The 25,009-nt window shown below is 42.9% G+C and overlaps 1 protein-coding gene across 3 annotated transcripts; it reads right to left on the bottom strand.

The window, feature by feature from the left end:
* Positions 1-2,108: 2,108 nt before the first annotated feature.
* IMPA1 (inositol monophosphatase 1) lies at positions 2,109-20,113 on the bottom strand. Of its 3 annotated transcripts, none has more exons than XM_073330717.1 (9): positions 19,986-20,113; positions 16,856-16,937; positions 15,515-15,648; positions 14,355-14,459; positions 13,731-13,776; positions 13,490-13,598; positions 12,603-12,711; positions 5,611-5,762; positions 2,109-4,094 (listed from the first exon to the last, which is right to left on the bottom strand). In XM_073330717.1, exons 2-9 carry the CDS (start codon positions 16,916-16,918, stop codon positions 3,976-3,978), a joined length of 837 nt encoding a protein of 278 aa, XP_073186818.1. In that variant the 5' UTR covers positions 16,919-16,937; positions 19,986-20,113; the 3' UTR covers positions 2,109-3,975. The 3 variants fall into 3 exon arrangements, with proteins under 3 accessions (XP_073186818.1, XP_073186819.1, XP_073186820.1); XM_073330718.1 differs by lacking the exon at positions 19,986-20,113 and adding an exon at positions 19,500-19,670; XM_073330719.1 differs by lacking the exon at positions 14,355-14,459.
* Positions 20,114-25,009: the final 4,896 nt, after the last annotated feature.

Below are 25,009 nucleotides of genomic sequence, written 5' to 3'. Positions count from 1 at the left end.
TTTTTACAAGTTGCAGAGGCTTGAACTTCAGAGTGAACTACGGGGGGGAGGGGGAAGAGTAAAATTGCTCAGTTGCTACTTAGTAAGAGAACTAACCCTGAAGACATAGTCCTGGGACAGCCCAGTGAGAAACAGGGTACATGAAAGGGCACAGACAAGGATAGTAGGAACTAGTGTTAACTCATTACAGCATATTTTTGGCTAAATATTTCTCATTGAGTTTGATGCTCTCTATTGATCTTTGGGCAACTTAACAGGTACATCTCTACCTGGGACATAATGAATTGAGTTCTGATCATTTATATCTGCATTGTGTTACTAGATTTATGTCCTGAGATTATGTACATACAGTGTAGATCAAAGGTGTTTCTTATTTTAAGACTGAGTTGATTAATTGCAAAAAAGTCACTATCTTTCAATATATCAATACATGTACTTTTTAAAACAGGCAGGGGGATGTGTGTGTTATGCTAGTATTGCAAAAGAATTGTTTTTGCATATTCCTCAGCAACACACATGGTCCAAATCCTCACTTATTGACTTCCAGGTATTTTGAGTAACTATCATGAGAAAGATAAGGTGGGTGAGGTAATATTTTTTATTGCACTGTCTGTTAGCAAAAGGGACAAGCTTTTGAGCTCCACAAAGCTCTTCAGGTCCAGATTCAGAAGTGCTCTTATTTCTATCCACCACCACTTTAAGGACAGCAGAAATAGGAAAAACTGGTCTTTTAAAAGGTACCCTGCACTACAGTGTATTTTCTAGGTTCAGCTGCCCTCTAGTGTTCAGACAGGCATATTGAAACACACAGTATTTGTCTATATATTACTCAAATACTGTATACAAAGAGCATGAGCTAAAGTAATATTTTAAAGATTTTCCTTTTTTCTTCTTCAGGTGCAAGTCATTTTATGACCCAATCCAGAAAAAATGTTCATCACCTCTGAGGTCACAAAACAAACACAGGCTGGCTGAATAGCACCAGTCTACCATCCAAGGGAAAATAGGGAAGTGGGCTATTTAACACAAGGAATTTGTAAATAGCTCTATGCTCTCCACCTCCAGCAGGCAGCACTTCATCTTCTGAAGTAACTTCCCCTGCATAGTCACATTAGAGAAGAATGGCTCTCATTGAGCCACACAACCAGGAATATTCAAATAAAAACTACCTCATCCCTTCTCATAAGAAACGATTTGCTCTTACACCTCAGTATTGCTGTTGTATTTTGGTTTTCCCTTCCTCCTGCCCAGCTGTGAGAGAGGAAGACTTGTTCCCCACCCAGGAACACATTTGGCATGGGAAACTCTAGTGTAAGGGATGCTTCACTTGCCTCTTTTCCACAGTGAAATTGTTACCCAATAAAAAAGCATGGGCTGTACATCTTTAAGCTTATTTCAGCCAAAATGATTTTGACAGGTACTATGCTTAACTGATCAACTGTGTTGAACCCACCCATGGTAAGATGTTAATATTTGCATGAAGGGGTAGTCATGCAGTCCTAATTGAAAGTCTTTGGCTGCAACTGGGACATTTGGACAGGGAGTGAGGGAACAGAAGGGTATTCCTTCTAACTAAGAGTGAGGAAATGGAGTCACAAATCTGGTAGCTGCAAGGAGGCAGTTGCTATCTCTTGTAAATATGCAATAGATTATTCAATAGGCAGACCTCTCTCATTCACTCACAGACAAACTAGGCCATTTAAGTTTTAAAGGTATAATTAGAATACAAATTTCAAAGGGGTAGCAGTGTTAGTCTGTATCAGCAAAAACAACGAGGAGTCCTTGTGGCACCTTAGAGACTAACAAATGTATTTGGGCATTAGCTTTCATGGGCTAAAACCCACTTCATCTGATGAACTGGGTTATAACCCATGAAAGCTTATGCCCAACTTATGCCTAAATACATTTGTTAGTCTCTAAGATGCCACAAGGACTCCTCTTTTTTTTCAGAATACAAAGTTTTCTAGTTTGACTCTTTTTTATTTTTTATTAAAAACAGTTTTAATATTAATCAAAATTGGCCAGCAACTATTTTATCTGTAATATGGTCTAAACACCTTTGACATTTTGAAACACAGAATGAAAATATCTAAACTTTTCAGACCATCCACTAATAAAGCAATCTTTTTTCTTTTATTATTGCAAACATCTCTCACATCCAGTACTATTTTATACATTTCCATTTTACAAAACAAATCAGTTTAACATCAGAACTTCTGCACAGTTCATATTTCACACTGAAACCCAAATTTCTCACAAAAAGCCATAGACATAATATATTGGCCAGACCTGCTAAGACACCACATTCATATCTTAGATTTAAAAACAATTAAGCTGTGGTGAAGTTCAAAAGATTTTGATTATTTTTTTCCTACAGGGCCCCCAAGAAATGAAATTCTAATGAGTTCCTTCTCCTTGTCATTAGCCCCTGAATTATCATACAATTCTTTATCTCACTAGGGCTAATTGTTTAAAGTGGCATGGAACTGGAGTTTCTAATTAAACATTTCTGTAAAACCAGCAAAACATAACTGATAAAATTCCTTGGAAATTGTATCAAGAGACCTGCAGGTGCTTGTATTTTAAGATACAAAACACCTTTTTCCACAATAAAAAATGAATAAGAACCACAAATTTTCAAAAGTGATCATAACTTGGGGTATCTTAATTAGACATTCAAAATCAGTGGACACTTCTGAAATTTTTGGCCCTAGTTATTAATCAGTCCCCAAATTGACTAAATTTTACTCTAAAATGTACAGTAACTGTTCAATGTACCCAATGATATCAACATAATTCTAAAAATAACTCAGACTGCAAAGGACAACTAACCCTAAGGCTTTGAAATTGGAAAAATTACCATTAAGATTTAAAATACTGTAATTTTGGGGGGGTGGAGGTAGGGATTGCTTTCCAAGTTAATGAGAATTTTTTGAATTTCAAATAGTCTTTAGACTTTGAGGTAGATTCTCCCCTGGAAATGTATGAGTAAGTCCCCTAAACAGTTAATGGGAGCTATGCACACACATCAAGTAGAGAATATGCAAGAGGCAGCATCAACTGAAACCAATGGACCCATTCATCTTACGGTCTTACTTTTAATTATTAGAATAAAGCCCATTTCATTTCTCAGACTTTTGCCTGAAGGCATGACGGGAGGTGTGTACAGAGCTTTCTTCTTCCACATTACATCCTATTTTTTAGGAACAGTGGTCAGTTTTTCTATAGAAGTAATGGACACACAAGTCTAAAAAATAAATGTGTCTACTTTTCTCCAGGTATTTCTCTAAACATTCCCTGCAATAGCAACTGAAATCATTGTTGAATCACCTCTTCCACAGTGATAACATACAAGTGCCCTGAAGTGTGCCAAAAACTAAATGTGACTGCCTCGAAAGTGAGGTCTGGGATCATGTGATCTACTTCTACATTTCCTTCTCCGGTGAGAAATTCTGGACAGACTCATGGCACTGTAAGAATTTAGAGGCTTCATATGGAAATCTCATAAGCAACAATCAACCTAGATTACATTGGGGGAAAACCATGAGAAAACTGGAACCAGGAGCATTAAAATTTCTCTTTTTAACATGATTTAGAGCATTAATTGCTCTCCTGTCTTCCAGTGTGTTATATAAATTGTAAAAATTCCTTTTATGGGATTTGGTCCTTTTTATCGTGAACTCCTTTAAGCAGCTATAAAACTATACAGGAAATAAAATTTACAGCAAAACTGATGTTTTATTTACACAAACTGCAAACTTTGTTAGAATCAGTTCAATAACAGTTTCAAATGGGTCTGGTTTCAAAACCCTATTTAGAAATTAATTTGTAATAAGATACATTCTGTAGAGGTATATTACTACCCATTTAAGTTCAACATGTGACCTTACGTGGGAAGTTATTTTCTAAATTCACAGAGTATGTAACAACTCTTGACAAACTTAGTATTACCACACTTAAGTGCAGTTGTGGTATTCAATTTGTTGCATCGTCCCTTTGTAGGGGGATTATCTGAAGCGCTTTGGCTATTCTCTCTCCTATGGCTCGACTACTTGCAGCAATTATTCTTCGTGACATCAAATCAAATGGTCCTCCTAAAAACAAAGTCAACAACGTAACTGGCTTGTAATCTTAGAAGAATTTTAATCTTGACAAGAATAAGCATTAAGATCAACTGTCAAAATGCAAAACTTAGTCTAGCAGAAAGTGTATTTAACAAAACCAAATCTAAAAAAATTAACAATATATTACAGTGTGTAAAATCAAATTCTCAACACCAACAATGTAAAACACAATCCAGTGGCTCATTCATGTATACAGCAACCAAATTCTTCATGCTACCTAACCTTGGGAAATGCTGCTAAAGGGGATGGGGCCCTAACTCTACTTGGTATATACCGAGCACCCCCTAACAATACAATAACCAAAAAAATGTGTGGTTGCATAAGGGAAGCAGCAGACATTTAACATGTTTCACTTAGAAACTACCTATATTTGATTTTTAGTTTGGAGGAACAGTAAAGGATTTGGCGAGAAATGAATTCGGGAAAAGAGCTAAAAAGAGACACAGCATGACCTCCTCCCCATCTTCTTCAGGGCAAATCTTCAGCCCAGCATAAATACAGAATAGCAGAGCTGTGTGCTGAAGGAGGTTAGGAAGACATCCTCCATGCAACCCACAGAGTGGCTGAAGAGATGTTTTCTTGGGGCTATTTCAGCCCTATGGCTGATGTAAATCCTACAGGCCCCTAATTTGACTCTACCATTGAAGCAAAACTAGAACTTGACCCTTGCTCTGCACAGGGAATGGCCATCAGAAATGGGGACCACCATTACCATGGAGGTGTGTGGGAGCTCTACTTGTATCCCTTTGTATGGGTCTAGATGTTCTCCACTTTCTTTGTAGCCTCTTATTGCCATTGCTTACACAAACATGGAAGAATTTTACTGTCTCTGTGGTTGAATGTATAGCAACATTTCACTTTGGCAGAATTAAAAAGTTACAATTTTTCTGTGCCAGTATAGGTATTTAGCCAATGTAATTAGTTCAGATCAAATTTTGCCCCTGGATAAGCATGCACAAACCTCACTGAATTCAGCTGGTACATAACATTCATACCTGGGAGTACAATTCAGACTGATCATTTACTTTTATATCTTTTTATGCTTTCAAGGCCCGGCTTGACAAGCCCTGGCTGGGATGATTTAGTTGGTGTTGGTCCTGCTTTGAGCAGGCGATCGGACTAGATGACCTCCTGAAGTCTCTTCCAATCTTAATATTCTATGATATCCTAACAGGGAACTATACTACTGCAAGAGACTCAATGCTAGTGAGCAAGAACTTCTGCTAAGTGAACTAAAGGATAAAACAAGGGACAACTATTCTTCTGCGTTAATTTGATGGAAACACTGTTTAATAGAGTAAGAACCACCCAGATGACAGGATGACTGAAAATCTTATTGATATGGGTCCTCATTTTGGTTTACCAGGTGGTTGACAAAAAAGAACAAGAGAACACCCATATACTCCAATGTTCTCCATAGCTCAGTTTTGAATGTATCTACATTAAAAAAAAAAAAAAAAAAATCCTGAAGGTTTCCTTCATTTACCTGATACATCCAGCAGCACTCCACCAGCTTCAGTAATGATAATTCCAGCTCCTGCCATATCCCAGCAATGAATGCCCATCTCATAATATGCATCGGCTCCACCAGTTGCCACAAGGCACATGTTTACAGCTGCTGTACCAACAGCTCTAATCCTAAAACAGATACAGAGATTAGTTAATTGAGAGTAGTTTACAGGAACATAAAAATATTAAAACTAACCAGACAGTGTATATTGGATAGCGTGAATGAAGCAAAGAAGGAAACTAAGGCTAATGTGAAAGCATATTACTGTGAGAAATAAACCAGTATATATTCATTCCTCTGTCTTCTGCTTACTTTCTATCCTAATTGCAAACAAGTGTGCATACATTCATTCCCAGATTTCAGTTGACTAGTGTTAAAAAGAAAGAGTAATTAATATAGTGAATTTAAAGGAAAAGGAGTACTTGTGGCACCTTAGAGACTAACCAATTTATTTGAGCATGAGCTTTCGTGAGCTACAGCTCACTTCATCAGATGCATACTGTGGAAACTGCAGAAGACATTATATACACAGAGACCATGAAACAATACCTCCTCCCACCCCACTCTCCTGCTGGTAATAGCTTATCTAAAGTGATCATCAAGTTGGGCCATTTCCAGCACAAATCCAGGTTCCCTCACCCTCCGCCCCCCCCCCCCCCACACACACACACAAACTCACTCTCCTGCTGGTAATAGCCCATCCAAAGTGACCACTCTCTTTAAAATGTGTATGATAATCAAGGTGGGCCATTTCCAGCACAAATCCAGGTTTTCTCACCCCCCACCACCCCCCTCCAAAACCACACACACAAACTCACTCTCCTGCTGGTGCTGTTGTCATCATGAATAGGTCGGAATATGAACAAGACGCTGCTCGGCAGCTCTCCAACACCACTTTCTACAAGCCATTACCCTATGATCCCACTGAGAGTTACCAAAAGCAACTACAGCATTTGCTCAAGAAACTTCCTGAAAAAGCACAAGATCAAATCCGCACAGACACACCCCTGGAACCCCAACCTGGGATATTCTATCTACTACCCAAGATCCATAAACCTGGAAATCCTGGGTGCCCCATCATCTCAGGCATTGGCACCCTGACAGCAGGATTGTCTGGCTATGTAGACTCCCTCCTCAGGCCCTACGCTACCAGCACTCCCAGCTACCTTCGAGACACCACTGACTTCCTGAGGAAACTACAATCCATCGGTGATCTTCCTGATAACACCATCTTGGCCACTATGGATGTAGAAGCCCTCTACACCAACATTTCACACAAAGATGGACTACAAGCCATCAGGAACACTATCCCCGATAATGTCACGGCTAACCTGGTGGCTGAACTTTGTGACTTTGTCCTTACCCATAACTATTTTACATTTGGGGACAATGTATACCTTCAGATCAGCGGCACTGCTATGGGTACCCGCATGGTCCCACAGTATGCCAACATTTTTATGGCTGACTTAGAACAACGCTTCCTCAGCTCTCGTCCCCTAACGCCCCTACTCTACGTGCGCTATATTGATGACATCATCATCTGGACCCATCGAAAAGAAGCCTTGAGGAATTCCACCATGATTTCAACAATTTCCATCCCACCATCAACCTCAGCCTGGTCCAGTCCACACAAGAGATCCACTTCCTGGACACTACAGTGCTAATAAACAATGGTCACATAAACACCACCCTATACCGGAAATCTACTGACTGCTATTCCTACCTACATGCCTCCAGCTTTCACCCTGACCACACCACACGATCCATTGTCTACAGCCAAGCTCTGCGATACAACCGCATTTGCTCCAACCCCTCAGACAGAGGCAAACACCTACAAGATCTCTATCAAGCATTCTTACAACTACAATACCCACCTGCGGAAGTGAAGAAACAGATTGATAGAGCCAGAAGAGTTCCCAGAAGTCACCTACTACAGGACAGGCCTAACAAAGAAAATAACAGAACGCCACTAGCTGTCACCTTCAGCCCCCAACTAAAACCCCTCCAACGCATTGTTAAGGATCTACAACCTATCCTGAAGGATGACCCAACACTCTCACAAATCTTGGGAGACAGGCCAGTCCTTGCCTACAGACAGCCCCCCAACCTGAAGCAAATACTCACCAACAACCACATACCACACAACAGAACCACTAACCCAGGAAACTATCCTTGCAACAAAGCCCGTTGCCAACTGTGCCCACATATCTATTCAGGGGACACCATCAAAGGGCCTAATAACATCAGCCAAACTATCAGAGGCTCGTTCACCTGCACATCCACCAATGTGATATATGCCATCATGTGCCAGCAATGCCCCTCTGCCATGTACATTGGTCAAACTGGACAATCTCTACGTAAAAGAATAAATGGACACAAATCAGATGTCAAGAATTATAACATTCATAAACCAGTCGGAGAACACTTCAATCTCTCTGGTCACGCAATCACAGACATGAAGGTCGCTATCTTACAACAAAAAAAACTTCAAATCCAGACTCCAGCGAGAAACTGCTGAATTGGAATTCATTTGCAAATTGGATACTATTAATTTAGGCTTAAATAGAGACTGGAAGTGGCTAAGTCATTATGCAAGGTAGCCTAACCCCCCCCCCCCCCCCCGACGTTCTGGTTAAACTTGGATTCATGCTGGAAATGGCCCACCTTGATTATCATGCACATTGTAGGGAGAGTGGTCACTTTGGATGAGCTATTACCAGCAGGAGAGTCAGTTTGTGTGTGGGGTTTTTGGAGGGGGGTGGGAGGGTGAGAAAACCTGGATTTGTGCTGGAAATGGCCCACCTTGATTATCATATACATTGTAAAGAGAGTGGTCACTTTGGATGGGCTATTACCAGCAGGAGAGTGAGTTTGTGTGGGGGGGGCGGAGGGTGAGAAAACCTGGATTTGTGCTGGAAATGGCCCAACTTGATGATCACTTTAGATAAGCTATTACCAGCAGGAGAGTGGGGTGGAAGGAGGTATTGTTTCATGGTCTCTGTGTATATAATGTCTTCTGCAGTTTCCACAGTATGCATCCGATGAAGTGAGCTGTAGCTCACGAAAGCTCATGCTCAAACAAATTGGTTAGTCTCTAAGGTGCCACAAGTACTCCTTTTCTTTTTGTGAATACAGACTAACACGGCTGTTACTCTGAAACCTGAATTTAAAGGATATCACTTTCAAAACTGCTTTCAAGGTGAAAGCATGAGGCGTGTTTAAATAACCCAAGATAAACATTATTAAAAATATCCACCTTTGAAATAATGGATAGTCCACTTTGCTTTGTGAGTGGTAATTAGTATGCAATTTAAATTGTTGTCTGATTGGAAAAGTTACTTAGCATTTCATTTCACAACTGAGTAAACAAGCAGCTTTCTTGACTTTTGCAAAAATGTAAATGCAATTCTCACATAAAACAAATAACTATGCAGTGTAAATCAGCTATAAATAGGACATTTTCAATATTCTTTTCTCTTTCATATTCACAGTACTCATCAGCATTGTTGTCCTGAACAAGTTGTACAATTACCTTTTAGTGAACTTGTCAGATATCACATATTTTCATATATCAGACATATAACAATTCAATCTAGATTTTATTGGTAATTAAAGCAGGGTGGCGCTCAAGCCAAGGGAAGAGCCAGTTTAATCATCTGTGACCCTTGATTTACAAACAGCATATAGCTGGCAGCTTAGAACTTCAAAGTGAAGATTCAGAATTGAACAGACAATACTACTGTGCTCTGAGCAAAGGTAGTTTAACTCTTCATTTCACAGAAAACTTTAAATCTGTATTCAAGTGTAGACAGGTGATACCTTGTTTCATGATATCAAAAATCTTTGTGGAAGTATGAATGGCATATGTGGTCAAGGAATCAGAAAGGAGCCTAAGAATCCTGGAAGAAAGGATATTTCCAGGCTGGTACTCTGGGCCCAATCTTGCAATCCTTATTCATGTAAGTATTCCCACTAAACTCAGTGAGAATACTTGTATGAATAAAAGTTACATGACCAGGACTGTAACTAGGCATTTTAGCACCCTGGGCGAGCAAGCATATTTGCGCCCCTACCGTTTTTCATCATCATTTTTCTGCCTCCACTGCTTCGTGCCCTGGGCAGTTCTCCTGCTTGCCCCACCCGGGTTTCGGCCCTATGCATGACTGGACCCTTTAAGCCAGATACATATAAGTAAGGCTGGTCAAAAAGTATCCATTGAAACTGTGTTTATGATAAAAAATTGAATTGAAAATGGAAAATTGAATTTTTGTGGAAAAATTTGTTGGCCAAAAACCAAAAACTACAGTCCGTGGCTGAAATTTTTTGTCTGCAAGAAAAAAAAAATTCTGAAAAGTTCTACATAACAGTTACAGTTTACCTCCTGATTTTTCTCCTTAGTTACATCAGAGAAGGGGAACCTAGATAACTGGATAAATCTTCTATGTATCTAGTTTCTATGATTTCACATGACTTTTTCCAAATGTCTGTGCCAGAAGGTATAAAACATGATTTCAGAAAAAAATAGAAGACTTAATTTTTTGAACCCAGTATAAAATGATACTTTTTAGACCAGAGAAACTAACATTTAGTTCAAAGTATATTCCAAAGTTTTTAAATCCACAATGCTGTTTTGATTGGCATGGACAGTACTATATATCCTACTTTCTAAACAATAATCAATTAAGCAGGTTTTCCAAGGTAAATTCATGTTTTTTTCATTCAAGGCCTTGGGTTTAAATAAAGCCATGAGGATCTGTAAGAATAGCTGAGATTACAAAGTTTAGTACCTCTCTCCATGGGCATAATTTGGGGATGGCGGGGCATTGCCCCCCAAACTGCAAGCATCAGGTAGGTGCAGAATTTGCCCCCCCTCCACACAGGGCCACCATTTAGGGGGGCAGGGGGACACCTGCTCGCTCCTGAATTTTGTACCAGAGGTCTGCTCGTGGTGCACACCCCAGCCCCAGGAACAGCTCTTCACTGCAGCACTGTGCAGTGAGGGTCCCTTCCTCCAGGAGCCGGCGATTCACCAGTCAGTTTCCTCCTCTGCTGCACTAGCTCACCCATCCCGTCCCGCTCCACCAATCAGCAGCTGAGATTATATGGAGTGACAGTCCTCCAAACAGATAGTAGTGGGGCAGTGAGCAGGCCCCTGGGGGTGGGGCAGGCAAGGATGGGGAGCACAGGATCTCGGGGGGGGGGGGGGGAGAGGAGAGCATAGCACACCCCATGGTGGAGATGGGTCGGGGAGAGCACAGGGTCCCCAGTTGTGTTGGTGGGGGAGCACAGGGTCCCCTGTGGTGACAGTGGGGAGGAGAGGGAAAGCACAGAGCCCCCAGCGGTGGGGGTGTTGGAACCTGCGGGGTTGGAGGGGAGTTGGGAGGGCATAGGGCTGTGCCCTAATGGAGGAGGCAGCTGAGAGGGAACAGTCCCTACTGCAAAGATTCTGAGGGATGGGGAGCTGCAGAAGACTGGGGGCCTAGGAGCAGCTAAGTGGGTCTTGGGGTCAGTTTGCCCTCAGAGAAGCAGGGAGCAACCTCTCCTCCCCATGGGAAGAGGCTGGGGACAGATCCTTCTAGTCCAGAGCTGTCATGTCCACTAGTGGTTGTAGCTTCAAGGGCAGGTATGCGTCCGTGCTGTGCTGCAAATTCTGCCATTGGTGCTGAGCTCATGGGGGATGAAAGCTGTGCTTCTGGCCAACCCAGAGATCGACATGTACTCCACCGACAACCCCCCCATCACGTAAGTCCCCTTCAGCTACCACCAGTAGGCATCTCAAAAGCTGACTAATATTACAGTAGCGCCCAAAGACCTTAAATCAGTAGGAGTCCCCCATTGTGCTAGGCATTATACAAACCATTAAGAAGGCCCAGTTCCTGCTCCACAGATATCAATCTAATCCTTTTAATTCCATATGACAGGCAGACTAGTATTGTTATTCCCATTTTAGAGCAATGGGAACTGAGACACAGTGTCCAAACACAGAATGGTACTTTTTGAGAAAATTCCATATTTTAAAGCTGAGGAAAAAAAAAACAGTTTCTAAATTATAAACAAGGCTCTTGGTTTTTTTTCTCAGCTTTAAAATATGGCATTTTCTCAGTGTTTGGTTTTAAATATTCTCCTGTGAGAAATGCTACTCAATCACTGTAGTGTTGTGATTAAGAGCCTCTGGAAATTAAGTAGATATTAAACTGAAGTGAAAACTTGAAAGTGTCAGTTTCACTCCTGTTTAAAGTCAGTTTCTAGTCTATTAGTATTTGTATTAGGGTAACACATCTAGAACCCCAGCCAGATGCAGTATAAACTCACAGGGCCTTGCACTAGTAGAATGTTTCCAAAAGTTAAATTATCTAGTCCAAGCTTGGTGAACTGAAAAAAGTTAGTAGCCTAAATGATAGAAAATAATCTAGATTTTTCTACAATTGTGTCAACTGCTGTATTCAAGAGTAGTAACAAAGTAAGAATATACATTAAAATTTTAAACCTAACCAGTGTCCCTTTATTTAATTTTCTTTCTTTATATAGGAATTAGATATAGTGCTCCTGTCAGCTAATTTCTAAGTAGTTATCTGCAAAAAGCTAGAGTTTTCAGGTGCCTAAGTAGCCCCTCAAATCATGGCTAAAGTTGCCCCCCCCCACCTCCCAATCTGAAATGGCTCCCTGCCCACGCGTGACCCCACGGACCTGACTGGAGCTGCTTCTCTCCTCCAAATATAGAGGTCAAACTACGTCTATGCCTCTCTCTCATCATGATAAATAACAATGTTGCATAAATCTTGTCTCTTATGTACACTTCCTTGGTAAAAGCCACAAGACAAAATTTAAATCAAGATATCATCCCCCCCCCCCCCTTTTTTTAAATTACAGCAAAGAAAGCTGAGTTTGACTGCCATTTTCCTTTCTAAAAATCACGTTTGGTGCAAGCTTCAAGCAGAGGATGAAGAACAAATTAAAAAATACCTTACCCATGAACAGGAATACTGAGAAGCCTTTCCATGTTAGAAAGGACTACCTTTAAAGTCTCTGGTTCACGGTTAGATCCCATTTCTGTTACTAAAAGTGATTTTGTAATATCTGGAAAGGGAAAAAGTGACAATTTTTTTCCCCCAACAGCTTGACATAGATAAGGACAATATTTAAGCATTTGAGTATATCATGCACTTTCACTGATTGCTCATTGTAATAAACATTCATCTCACATGTTCACTTTATATTCAATATAACATAGAACTAACTATTTTTGGCTAGACACTAACAGGAAGAAAAACTTAGCCAAAAAAAAAAAAAAAAAGCACTGTCCAGTCTCACTTTGTGCATGTGTTCACTGGGGTTTATTTATATCGCGAATTGCGATTCTTAGTAAGAATCAGAACATTTTTCAAATCGTTAAGGTCTTGATGCAGTCAAGTATTTAAACATGGACTTAACTCATGTAAGTTGAGAAACAGGTGAACAGTGGTACAAATAAAGTTAGGCCTACACTTAAATGTTTTGCAGGTTCATGGCTGAAATAAGACTAATTTTTTGGTAGTTTTGTCACTGTTTCTAAACAAACCAGTTTAACAAATATAGGCGATAAAACTCCCAAATTTCTTAATTTTATTTTTATTTTATAACATTCACAAGCATGTTACGTGCTTCAAAGAAAACGAAATAAGAGATCTTTCTCAAAGGGCTTACACTCTATGGACAAATAAGTGTATATTTATGCAGGGATGTGAGTGAGGAATAGCTATGAGAAAAGGAGACATTATACATCACTGGTTTCTAATAATTATATTTTGGAAAAAATAAATGTAAGAATTTCCATCCTCATTCCCCTTTCCAAAATAAGCTAATCAGTACAACTCACCTTCTTGCCCTGATACTTGAAGCTTCTGACCATTGCAAAATGCACCTTTTCCTTTCCTGCCAGTGTACATTTTGTCTTCCACACAACTGTATACAACTCCAAATTCAATCTGCAAAAAATAAATGTTTCTTTTCCATTAGTGTGGAAATGCCAGTTTTACATAAAGAGAGTGGTGGTTAATAATATGTTATGAATTTGATTGTATTTCTCTGTTGGATGCTAAGTAATAAAATAAATATACCTTTTTGTTGACAACAAAGCCAATCGAAACTGCCACAAATGGAAACCTTTAACACAAAACAAAATATTTTACTAACTTATAATTGAGATATTATGTTTCTTTTGTTACTATACATTTTTAAAGTCCTAGTTGTACTCCAGCTGTGTAATAACAGAGGAAATATGGAAGGTGTAAGCTATCAAGGGTGCTCTTCTGGAACTTTTCAGCTACTATCCTTTGCCACCAAACAGGCTCAGCAATGCCAACTGTAATTATAAAGCGTTTATTTGTTAATACTGCATCTTTTGCTTTCGAACTTTCTGGTTGATATTTGCAGCAAAATGGGTGTTTTCTTCTAACTCTGTACTAATTATACTACATAACATACTCAAGGCATGCCAGCTGTTGGTTACAGCTGGAAAGCATTCTATTTGAGAGCATTATAGTACTTGCAGAAGTTCTTGTAATACTTGCCTGGCTGTTTCTAATCAAATACAAGAAACTCAAGATCTATAATGAGATGCAATGAACACAATTGCAAACACCATTAAACATGATTACTTGAATGGTTCCAGAGAAACAGCAAAAAAATTCTAGTCTAAATGTTGCCCAATTTAAGTAGTAATCAAAAATAAACAGATATACCTGTGTACAAAATTAGTAGTTCCATCAATAGGGTCAATAATCCACGTGGGATTATCTGTCAAGGTACTGCCTTCTCCAGCTGCAACAGATTCTTCTCCAATGAAACTAGGGTCGCCAAAATATATTTAAAACACGAATAGGTTAAGAGGCTAGAATTTAACTTTGCTGTGGGTGATGTTTATCAGTCTTAAAAGAAAACCAGATATAACCTGAAAATTAAACAGCAGTTAATGTGAAATTTAACTGAAAACAGCTAAATTGCAATTGGTATCTCAGCAAGCTGGAGAGCTACCTGTTGAGGAGTGATATTAGTACTAGAGGCACAATATTAGAGATAGTAAAAATGTTTCTATCCTTTAATATTAGTTTACAAAATTTAGCATTACTTTGAACATAAGATTGAAGTTTCTCTTATTAGAGCAGTCTGTTTTACCATTTTTCCATATATTCAGTGTCATGAGGTCATAGTACCATACAACGATGTAAAAAACTAGAGGACAACAGGGAATTTTGGCAAAATTGTTTTATGTAAACTGTACTAAACATAAGCAATAAGTCAATTGGGGGGCTGCCTTGGGGAGGAACGTCAATTAAGCAAAATACATGAAATTCCCATTCAAGAAACCATTTATTTCTGAAGAACTGGGAAGATTGAGGGATATAATTAAAAACTCTTTAGAGAATACGTGCAGTTCTTGGTCATGTACGACCAGAAGGCCTTTTCCTGTGCCAAAGTGTACTATGACTACACACCATCAGGTACAAGTACAAAATCAGAAATATTTAGACAGACCTCACAGTAAGTGCCACTTAAATATTTGCAAAAAGAAAAGGAGTACTTGTGGCACCTTAGAGACTAACCAATTTATTTGAGCATGAGCTTTCGTGAGCTACAGCTGAGCTGTAGCTCACGAAAGCTCATGCTCAAATAAATTGGTTAGTCTCTAAGGTGCCACAAGTACTCCTTTTCTTTTTGCAAATACAGACTAACACGGCTGTTACTCTGAAACCTGTCACTTAAATATTTAACATCTGAAGTTATGGAGTTCTTCCTTAACTTCCTGGCAATCTCATATTAAATTTCCTTGAGAAAAAAGAAAGACTCCATTCTTTATCCCTTCAGCCACCATTAGCAATTAAAATATCAACAGAAGTTGTACCTGTGAGAAGGATACTTTTCTTTTATAGAAGAAATAATCATTTTTTCCACTTTTTGATCAGTGACTGTCACTAGATCTGCTGGTGAGCTTTTAACCATAATGGATATTTCCTCTTTCAATGCTTCCCGGACTACCTGTAAAGAATATTATTTTGTTTATAAGAAACTTCAGGAAAATACTAATTATTCTGGCTTCCAGGAAAGTCCAACACATCTTTATTCTTTTCTGACTGTAATAATCTGATCCTAATTTACACATGTGCTTAATTTCATGTACTGCAAGTAATCTCATTTAAGGCTGGAACATTGGTCAGCTCCGTTTTGTTAGGAGCTGTTTTAAAATTTCTTACTCTTACAATATTTTAGCATTAACAATGCTTCAAAGCTGTAATAAAATATTGAATGCTGCACCCAGGTAAATTATTTCCAGGCCAGGCCATACACATATGACTGAATCTCTGCCTCCCAGCCAAGAAAATCCTACTGAGGACTTCTAATGAAATGAGATGAACCTTTGTTTGAGGGAATGCTTACTGAGGCAGTTGAAGGGAGTTCAATATTTACTGTGATTCTGAAAACTGTGTGGCTGGTATATGCCCTCACCTTACCTGCATGCACAATAAGAGGCTACTGTATAGAAGCAGAGGCAGGAAGTGGAGGCCTGCCCATCCACCCTACCCCATGGCTCCTCAGAGATCTGCTAGCTCTTTTTCTTGCTCTCCTGCCATGTTAGACCACAGCCAGAGGGGAAAACACCTATGGTGAGGGAGCAGGAGCTGTTGCCTGGCAAGGGAGAGAGCCTCAATGAAAGGGGGAGGTGGGAAGGAGAAGGCAAATTGTCTGCCCAAGGACTAGAGAGGCACCATAGTAGAAGCAGGTTTCCCATGAGAAGAGACATAGGACTGCGGAAAAACCACTCAGAGAAAATGCTGCCAGTAGCCATGCACACTGAAGTACAGTACAAAACTGTTCAGACAGAAAAACAGTGGTATGAGGGACAAATGAGATGCTACAGCAGCAAGGGAACTTAAAGGGAAACACTTTTAACCAAATTTAAAGTACCAAAAGTGTTCGTGCAACAAGGAGAAAGGATAAACCACAAATCATTGCTAAGTATCAACCTGAGGAGTTGCAAAGATTTTTTCCTAAATTAGCCTAGTCAAGAACAGGATAGTTTCCTATTTTGAACTTAATGCCGTTTTGCTTTTGAAAATTATGCTAATTTATGGGGTTTTTTTGACAAAATATAGAGGTGGAATATCTGAGCAAACTTAAAGTAAAATTCCCCTAAAAGACATACATGAGTTTCTCTAGACAGTAATTTATAAGTAAGTTTACATACCTCTCCAGCCTTTCTTGCTAAAGTAACTGCATAATCCATGCATTGTTGCCAAGGATCAGCCATCTTATCCTAGGTACAGTACCTATTGGGTAGATTTGTTAACATAAATTCTTAATAAAGTAAAAGCTGCGTCATCTGGCACTTTACCAACCGGAAAACTCTAGAAACCGGCATTTCTGCTATCTCCCAATACAAATCTTCAATGAGGCTGCCAGGTGTCCGGTTGTCCCTGCTGCACCTAGGCAGAGGAATGGCCAAGGGGGCTCCGTGTGCTGCCCCACCCTGCGTGCTGGCTCCGCAGCTCCCGCTGGCCGGGAACTGTAGCCAGTGGGAGCTGTGGGGGTGACGCCTGTGGGCAGAGGCAGCACACAGAGCTGCCCGGTTGCGCCTCCGCCTAGGGGCATGACGCTATTTGCAGGGAGATGCCCAAGGTGAGCACTGCCCGGATCTGGGACTCTGAACCCCTCTCCCGCACCCCAACCCCCACACCCTGAACCCTTCTCCCACACCCAAACTCCCTCCCTCCATTGGTAAGCATAACTCTTAGTTAACCAGAATTTTTAACTAACCAGCACCCCCCATTATGCTCATCCAAAGATGCTAGACAACGAAAGCTTGCCTTTTCTCCACAGTACAGGGGTTAATTCATGAAAACACTAAAGCTTTGCTTTGTTCATGCATTGCTGGATAATTTGAAGTTTAGATCATTATTATTAGTTTTCTATACTTTTAAAAACAAGCAGGCAAGATTAAACAAGACACTAATAAGCATAGACCCTGAAACTGGAAAGACATACATGTGTGCTTAACTTTACATAGGGTGGGCAGTCAGCGACTTTGATGGGAGTACTAACCATGTATAAAGTTGTTAGAATTTTCACTATAATTTGCTTTGGATGAAAAACTGGCATATTTCTAACTATTTTTAAACCAAGTTTGGGTTAAATTACTTCAGACATTTTAAAACCAGAAAGCAAAATAAGTAATTGTCCTATTTTGGAGATACATTCCACACTCAGACCCCTCAAAAATGGTTAATTCCCCATAGAAAAATTTACAGAATATCGTAATTACTTTAGTACACAGTTGCCTGTACATTCTCAAGATATTCTGAACCAGTCTGAAAACACACTATCAATATTATAATTTAGGTAAGTTTGCACAAGCAGTGTAATACACAATGTGCTACACAATATTTTTAGATAAAATTAATTTTAATGACATAAAATTAGTGTGTGACCCACTAGATTATATGAACTGTAGGAACCTCTTGCATTTCTAGGGATTATTTATTTATTTGAAACAGAAAGTAGAGTCCAAGTACTCTAAAACCTATTCTGGAGAACCTGCTTTAACCTGATGGGTCCACCACTGAACTCCATCAATACTGCTCCTGAAACTGAGAAAGGCATTGCTAAAAAGCAACACAATGCAAAGTATTCTTCCCATGGCAGAAAAGTCTGTTGAATTAAGAGCATGCTGTCAATCTAGTTAAATATCACAGCACTTATAATAAAGATTGCTGTAGAAATGTAAAAATAATCATGTTAGGCTACTGGATTTAGTAGGAACGGCATTAAGTAGAATAAAGTTATATAGCCAGTAAAGATCTATGATGATAATGCGTAAAGTTACTATATTTCAGGTTCCCAAAAAGAGGATACAGCTGGAGGTGGGCGGGGGGGGGAACAGGGTGCAGCTGGAGGGGGTATTTGGGGACACACTAGAGGGGTGTATGTGTTACTGGGAGGCAGGGTTACCACCTTTCTCATTGCTGATAACCAGACCCCTGAGGCCCTGCCTCCTGCCCCACCTCTTTCCCACAAGATCTGTCTCTGCTTCCCCTCTTCCCTCAAGGCACCACTCCCATTGCTGGTTCCTCCCCTCCACATCTCAAGGAGCCTGCCTGCAGGTAGAAGGCAGCCCCAGTTGAGCAGGGGCTTGTGCAGATTTATGATCCAGTGCCCCTCCTGCCCCATAGTAACCGTGTTTTTGATTTGGTTGCCATTTAGGGTTGCAGGTCCTCTTTTCCACTGGACTTTCAGGTAAAAAAAAATCAGGCACCTGCCAACCATAAATTGCACCCAGAAGCCAAAACCCTGACTGTCTGGGTAAAACCTGAACTGGTGATAACCCTACTGGGAGAGGGCACTGCTAGAAAGGTGTGTATACTGGGAGGGGTGCCTGAGGGATGGGGGAGGAGATACCTCCAGCCTTACCCCAGAGATGGGGGGAGGGTAGTGTTGCTCCCTACCATGCTGGCAGGATGCTGGCGCAGACCTAGGATACATTGCCAGCCCGTCAATCGGCACCTTCCTGCAGCCCTCTCCCTAGGGCTGGGACCCAGGTGGGCTGGGAGCCCACAGCCCTGGCTGCAGCGGAAGGGACCAACCAGGGCAGGGAGACAGACAGCTCTGTCTGAGCTGCAATGCTGGCTCACAAAAATCCCAGGCATCGCCTCTCATTTGGAAAAAGTCTTTCCGGGCAGAGAGAGAGGATCACAGAATATGACGTGTCCAAGGAAACCCAGAGGTAGGCTGGGAACCCCAGATAACGGGACCTTAGAACGAGCAGCAGGTAAGACAATCCACCAACTTTATCCCTGGCCACCGGAGTGAGGCCTTGCCTACCGATGGAAACTGACCCAGACAGCTGTTCTGGAGTAATGAACCCGGCACAATCCCTGCGCGCGCGCCTGGTGTGCGACGGGGGCGCCCTCTTCTGGTTCACGTCAATCCAGCCCGGATCCAGGTGCCTCACCCGCGACGGCAACGCTCACAGCGGAGAGCAGCCGCGGAGTAACGGCTAGGGCTGGCTACGGAACAACCCAGGAGCGCCCCCCCTCCCCCCGCGAGCCGACTCCCACACCCCGCCGGCCCGCGGCTGTCCCGCTCGCTCACTGCCCCCGCGAGCGTAACCCCCGAACCGGGCCGCGCCTGCGCTCGGGGCCCAGCGCCCCCAGCCGCCCCCGAGAGTCTCTGCCCGCCGGGCGCCGTCCCGGGCTCGGCGGCTACCGGGGACCCGCGGTGCTGTCTGTGCCGCTACACCGGCGCCTCCGCCGGCTGACACCGACCCGCCTGCGGCCGTCGGACGCCGGGTAGCCCCGGGCGGGGCGTCCCCCGCCGCTTACCTCACGCAGCCCGTGCCCGGCTCCGTCAGGGCTGGGGCTGAGGCAGAGACCCTCGCAGAAGCATCCCGAGCTGGTGCGCATGCGCGAGCGCAAGCCCTTTGCTGCCCCCTTCCCTTCCTTGGGCCCGATTTCCCCCTCCTCCCCGCCCTGTCTGACCGGCCGTCCCTCTGCGCCTGCGCGAGGCTAGTCCCGCTCGGCGTCCCTCCCCGCGCCTGCGTTCTCGGGGCGGTCGCAGCACAGCGGGGGGAGGGGTGATCTCGGGGACGGAGGACGAGGGGGTTTTAGGCCAGGTCTGCCCGTGACGTCACTAGCGGGACCGTGCGGGTTTCAGGGGGCGTGACACGCGGGGACTCGGCAGATCTGGGGCCGAGGCATTTATCCAGCGCGCTCTCTCACTGTTCCCTGTGGCCCGCCGGACCCACTGCTCCCCATCTCCGCGGGCCTCCCCTCCGCCTGTATCGTTGTGCCAGCTCTCACTCCTGCCTCGGGGGTGTTGAGGTGGATTAAGCTTCTGAGGAGCCCTGGGCCAGAGCAAGTGGGGGCCCTGCCCGACTGCAGCCCCACCCCGCCCCCTGCGTGGGAAATGGGGTTGAGGCATGGGGGGTTACCCTGCTCTGCCCACCCGGCACTCCTGCCAGGGAATGGGGCCAGTCCCAGTGCCCCAATCTGGCAGGAGCAGGGCCAGCCCCCAGGTCTGCTCCCCGGCAGGAGTGCTGCGCACGTTGAGGCACGGGGGGCACCCGCATGGGCCCAGTGGCTAATCCGCCATGGCTGTGGTGCATTCCCATGGCCTACCTACCTCATTGCCATCCAAGTTCAGGGATGCTGCTGTATTCCCTATCGTCCAGTAATGGCACCCATTCTATGCTCTGCAGACAACACCTCTTTTGGGTGCAGGCCTATGTCTCTTTATCCCTCCTGCTCAGGGTATTTCCATGCTGCACAGTTCCTTGCCTACAGGGTGAATTTCCCCAGGAAATCAGACTGCCTCAGCAGGCCTGCTTTGCCTTCTCAGAGATAACAAACAATGTAATTGCCTACAGTTAATTTACCACACAGTTCTTTCTAAGCAAACACATTTATTATTAAGGTAAAAGCATTAGAGAGAAAACGCATTAAAAACAATAAAAAAACCTACATGCATGCCAATTAGCTAGATCACTCACAACTTCAACAAGGGCTCTAGCAGGTGAACAGTCCTTCAGTCCCCACACTGGCGGTTTTGTTTGGTCACAGGTCCATAACAATGTTACCTCAGAACAAGCATGCCCATGAATCTGAGATTCCCTTCCTTCCTTTGGGTATCTGATCTGGCCTTACATAATAGGTGATCAGAAGACAAAAGGTCCCCTTCTCAAGAGGTAGCATCAAGAGATTGGGTTCAGAGGTGAGAAATGTACATTCCTTCCCTCCAGATACTTCCTAAGAAACTCACTCAACATTCGCAAAAAGAAAAGGAGTACTTGTGGCACCTTAGAGACTAACCAATTTATTTGAGCATGAGCTTTCGTGAGCTACAGCTCACTTCATCAGATGCATACCGTGGAAACTGCAGCAGACTTTATATATACACAGAGAATATGAAACAATACCTCCTCCCACCCCACTGTCCTGCTGGTAATAGCTTATCTAAAGTGATCATCAGGTTGGGCCATTTCCAGCACAAATCCAGGTTTTCTCACCCTCCACCCCCCCACACACAAATTCACTCTCCTGCTGGTGATAGCCCATCCAAAGTGACAACTCTTTACACAATGTGCATGATAATCAAGTTGGGCCATTTCCTGCACAAATCCAGGTTCTCTCACCCCCTCACCCCCCTCCCAAAAACCACACACACAAACTCACTATCCTGCTGGTAATAGCTCATCCAAAGTGACCATTCTCCCTACAATGTGCATGATAATTAAGGTGGGCCATTTCCAGCACAAATCCAGGTTTTCTCACATCCCCCCACCCCCATACACACACAAACTCACTCTCCTGCTGGTAATAGCTCATCCAAACTGACATGGCTGTTACTCTGAAATCACTCAACATTAAAAGTTCACACTGTTTCTAACAGTTGAAGCTTACAACACTTCCTAGGGTTTACATTAGTCAGGTCTCCTCCCTAGAGACATTACATACAGGTCCACAACAAACATTTGCCTTTTGAATACAATGAACTTCTAAGGGTATGTCTACCCTGGCAGAGTTACAGTGCTGCTCAGAGAGTGCTGAAAGGAAACTGCTGTTGTTTGTTCACGCTGACAGCTGCCTGCGCAATAGCGTGTTCACACTTGCGGCACTTGCAGCGGTATTCAGAGCAGTGCACTCCGGGCAGCTATCTCACAGAGCATCTCTTCCTCTTCCACCACTAAGAGTTGTGGGAAGGAGGAGGGGGTCATGGGGCATCCTGGGTCTGGATGGCTTTGCATCCCATCCATGCCTGTGCTTTCATCTGCATTTGGTGCCATCTTTCAATGATATGTGTACTGCGCACTCTGCCTCTTTGGTCTGCAGGAATGGATCCCAAACTGTTGACCAGTATGCTGCTCGCTCTCACTAATACATGAAAAGTGATAGTGAAGTTATTCCTTAAACTACAAAGACAAGAGTAGTGTAGCTACAACATGAGATTGCTTGTGGCATTCACGGAGGTGCTGACCACAGTGGAGCGCCACTTTTGGGCTCGGGAAACAAGCACTGAGTGGTGGAATCACATCTGGGATGACAAGCAGTGGCTGCAGAACTTTCGGATGAGGAAAGCCACATTCATAGGACTGTTTGATGAGCTCACCCCACACTTGCAGTGCAAGGACATGAGAATGAGAGATGCCCTGCCGTTGGAGAAGCGCGTGGCGATTGCACTGTGGAAGCTGGCTATTCCAGACTGCTACCGATTGGTCGAGAACCAGTTTGGAGTGGGAAAGTCGACAGTTGGACTTGTGTTGACAGAAGTGTGCAGGGCCATTAATTGCATCCTGCTCCAAAAGACCGTTACTCTGGGCAACATGCGTTACATTGTGGATGGCTTTGCACAAATGGGCTTCCCTAACTGCGGAGGGGCAATAGATGGCACACATATTCCAATTCTGGCACCAAACCATCTAGCCACCAAGTACATTAATCAGAAGGAGTATTTCCCAATGGTTCTCCAGGCGCTTGTGGATCACCAAAGGCATTTCACGGACATTAACGCAGGCTGGTCCAGAAAGGTGCATGATGCATGTATCTTTCGGAACACTGGCCTGTTCAGGAAGCTGTGAGCGGGGACTTTCTTCCCACATCAGAAGATCACCATAGGGGAAGTCGAAATACCCATTATGATCCTGGGACACTGCCTACCCCTTAATGCCATGGCTTATGAAGCCATACACGGGGCACCTTGACAGCAGCCAGGAGTTCAACAACAGGCTGAGCAAGTGCTGAATGACTACTGAGTGTGCTTTTGGCCGTTTAAAGGTCCGCTGGCTCTGCCCATATGGGAGGCTGAACCTGGCCAATGACAATATTCCTATGGTTATAGCCGCATGCTGTACACTCCATAATATTTGTGAAGGGCAGGGTAAAAGATTCACTCAGGGCCGGACCGCTGAGGTGAAGCACCTGGAGGCTGAATTTGAACAGCCAGAGACCAGGGCTACTAGAAGGGCACAGCATAGGGCTATAAGGATCAGAGATGCCTTGAGGCAGCAATTTGAAGCTGAAAGCCACTAATCTTTGTTGCTATGCTCAGGAGTGCAGTGCTTGTAATGCTAGGAAGTGATTGTGATGATGGACTATGAAGGTTTAAGAAAACTGCCTGTTGCTTTGCAGGGCTCTGTTTGCTTTCAAACCAAAACAATTTTTTTTTATTAAAAAACAAACAACTGGAGGAGAGAGACAAGCAAAAAAACACAACAGCACTGAGGGGTATGGGGGAAGGGAGGGTCCCAGGAGGAGGTGGGGTCCCAAGACAGTTGAAGATTTGTGTATGATCAGGTATCATATCCAACCTTCTCCTTTGGAGTACAGTGAAGCAGGTACTGTACTTCAGCAGGGCTAAACTGCAGAGGGACGGGTGTTGAGTGCAATGGGTACTGGGAGTCCGCATTGCAGGGTATTTATAGGCCAGATATGCTAAACATTCATATGCCCCTTCACACTTCAACCACTATTCCAGGGGAGATGCGTCCATGCTGATGACGGGTTCTACTCGATAACAAATCAAAAGCATTGCGGACCGACACATGTTCATTTTCATTATCTGAGTCAGATGCCACCAGGAGAAGGCTGATTTTCTTTTTTGGTAGTTCGGGTTCTGTGGTTTCCACATTGGAGTGTTGCTCTTTTATACTTCTGAAAGCATGCTCTACACCTCATCCCTCTCAGATTTTTGAAGGCAGTTCAGATTCTTAAACCTTGGGTTGAGTGCTGTAGCTATCTTTAGAAATCTCACATTGGTATCTTCTTTGCATTTTGTAAAATCTGCAGTGAAACTGTTATTAAAATGAACAAACTGGTTTGGGCCATCATCCAAGACTGCTATAACATGAAATATATGGCAGAATGTGGGTAAAACAGAGCAGGGGACATACAAATCTTCCCAAGGAGTTCAGACACAAATTTAATTTACACATTTTTTTTAACAAGCACCATCAGCATGGAAGCATGTCTTCTGGAATGGTGGCCAAAGCATGAAGGGGCATACGAATGTTTAACATATCTGCCACGTAAATACCTTGCAATGCTGGCTACAAAAGTGCCATGCAAATGCCTGTTCTCACTTTCTGGTGACATTGTAAATAAGAAGAGGGCAGCATTATCTCCTGTAAATGTAAACAAACTTGTTTGTGTTAGCAATTGCCTGAACAAGAAGTTGGACTGAGTGGACTTGTAGGCTCTAAAGTTTCACAGTTTTGTTTTGGAGTGCAGTTATGTAACAAAAAAATTTACATTTGTGACCTGCACTTTCACGAGAAAGATTGCACTGCAGACAGAGGTGAATTGAAAAATACTATTTCTTTTGTTTATGATTTTTACAATGCAAATATTGGTAA

Source organism: Lepidochelys kempii, chromosome 2 (assembly GCF_965140265.1).
Source record: "Lepidochelys kempii isolate rLepKem1 chromosome 2, rLepKem1.hap2, whole genome shotgun sequence".
Lineage (NCBI taxonomy): Eukaryota > Metazoa > Chordata > Testudines > Cheloniidae > Lepidochelys > Lepidochelys kempii.
The sequence above is the reverse complement of the archived record's forward strand: the minus strand, read 5'-3'. Positions and strand labels throughout refer to the sequence as shown.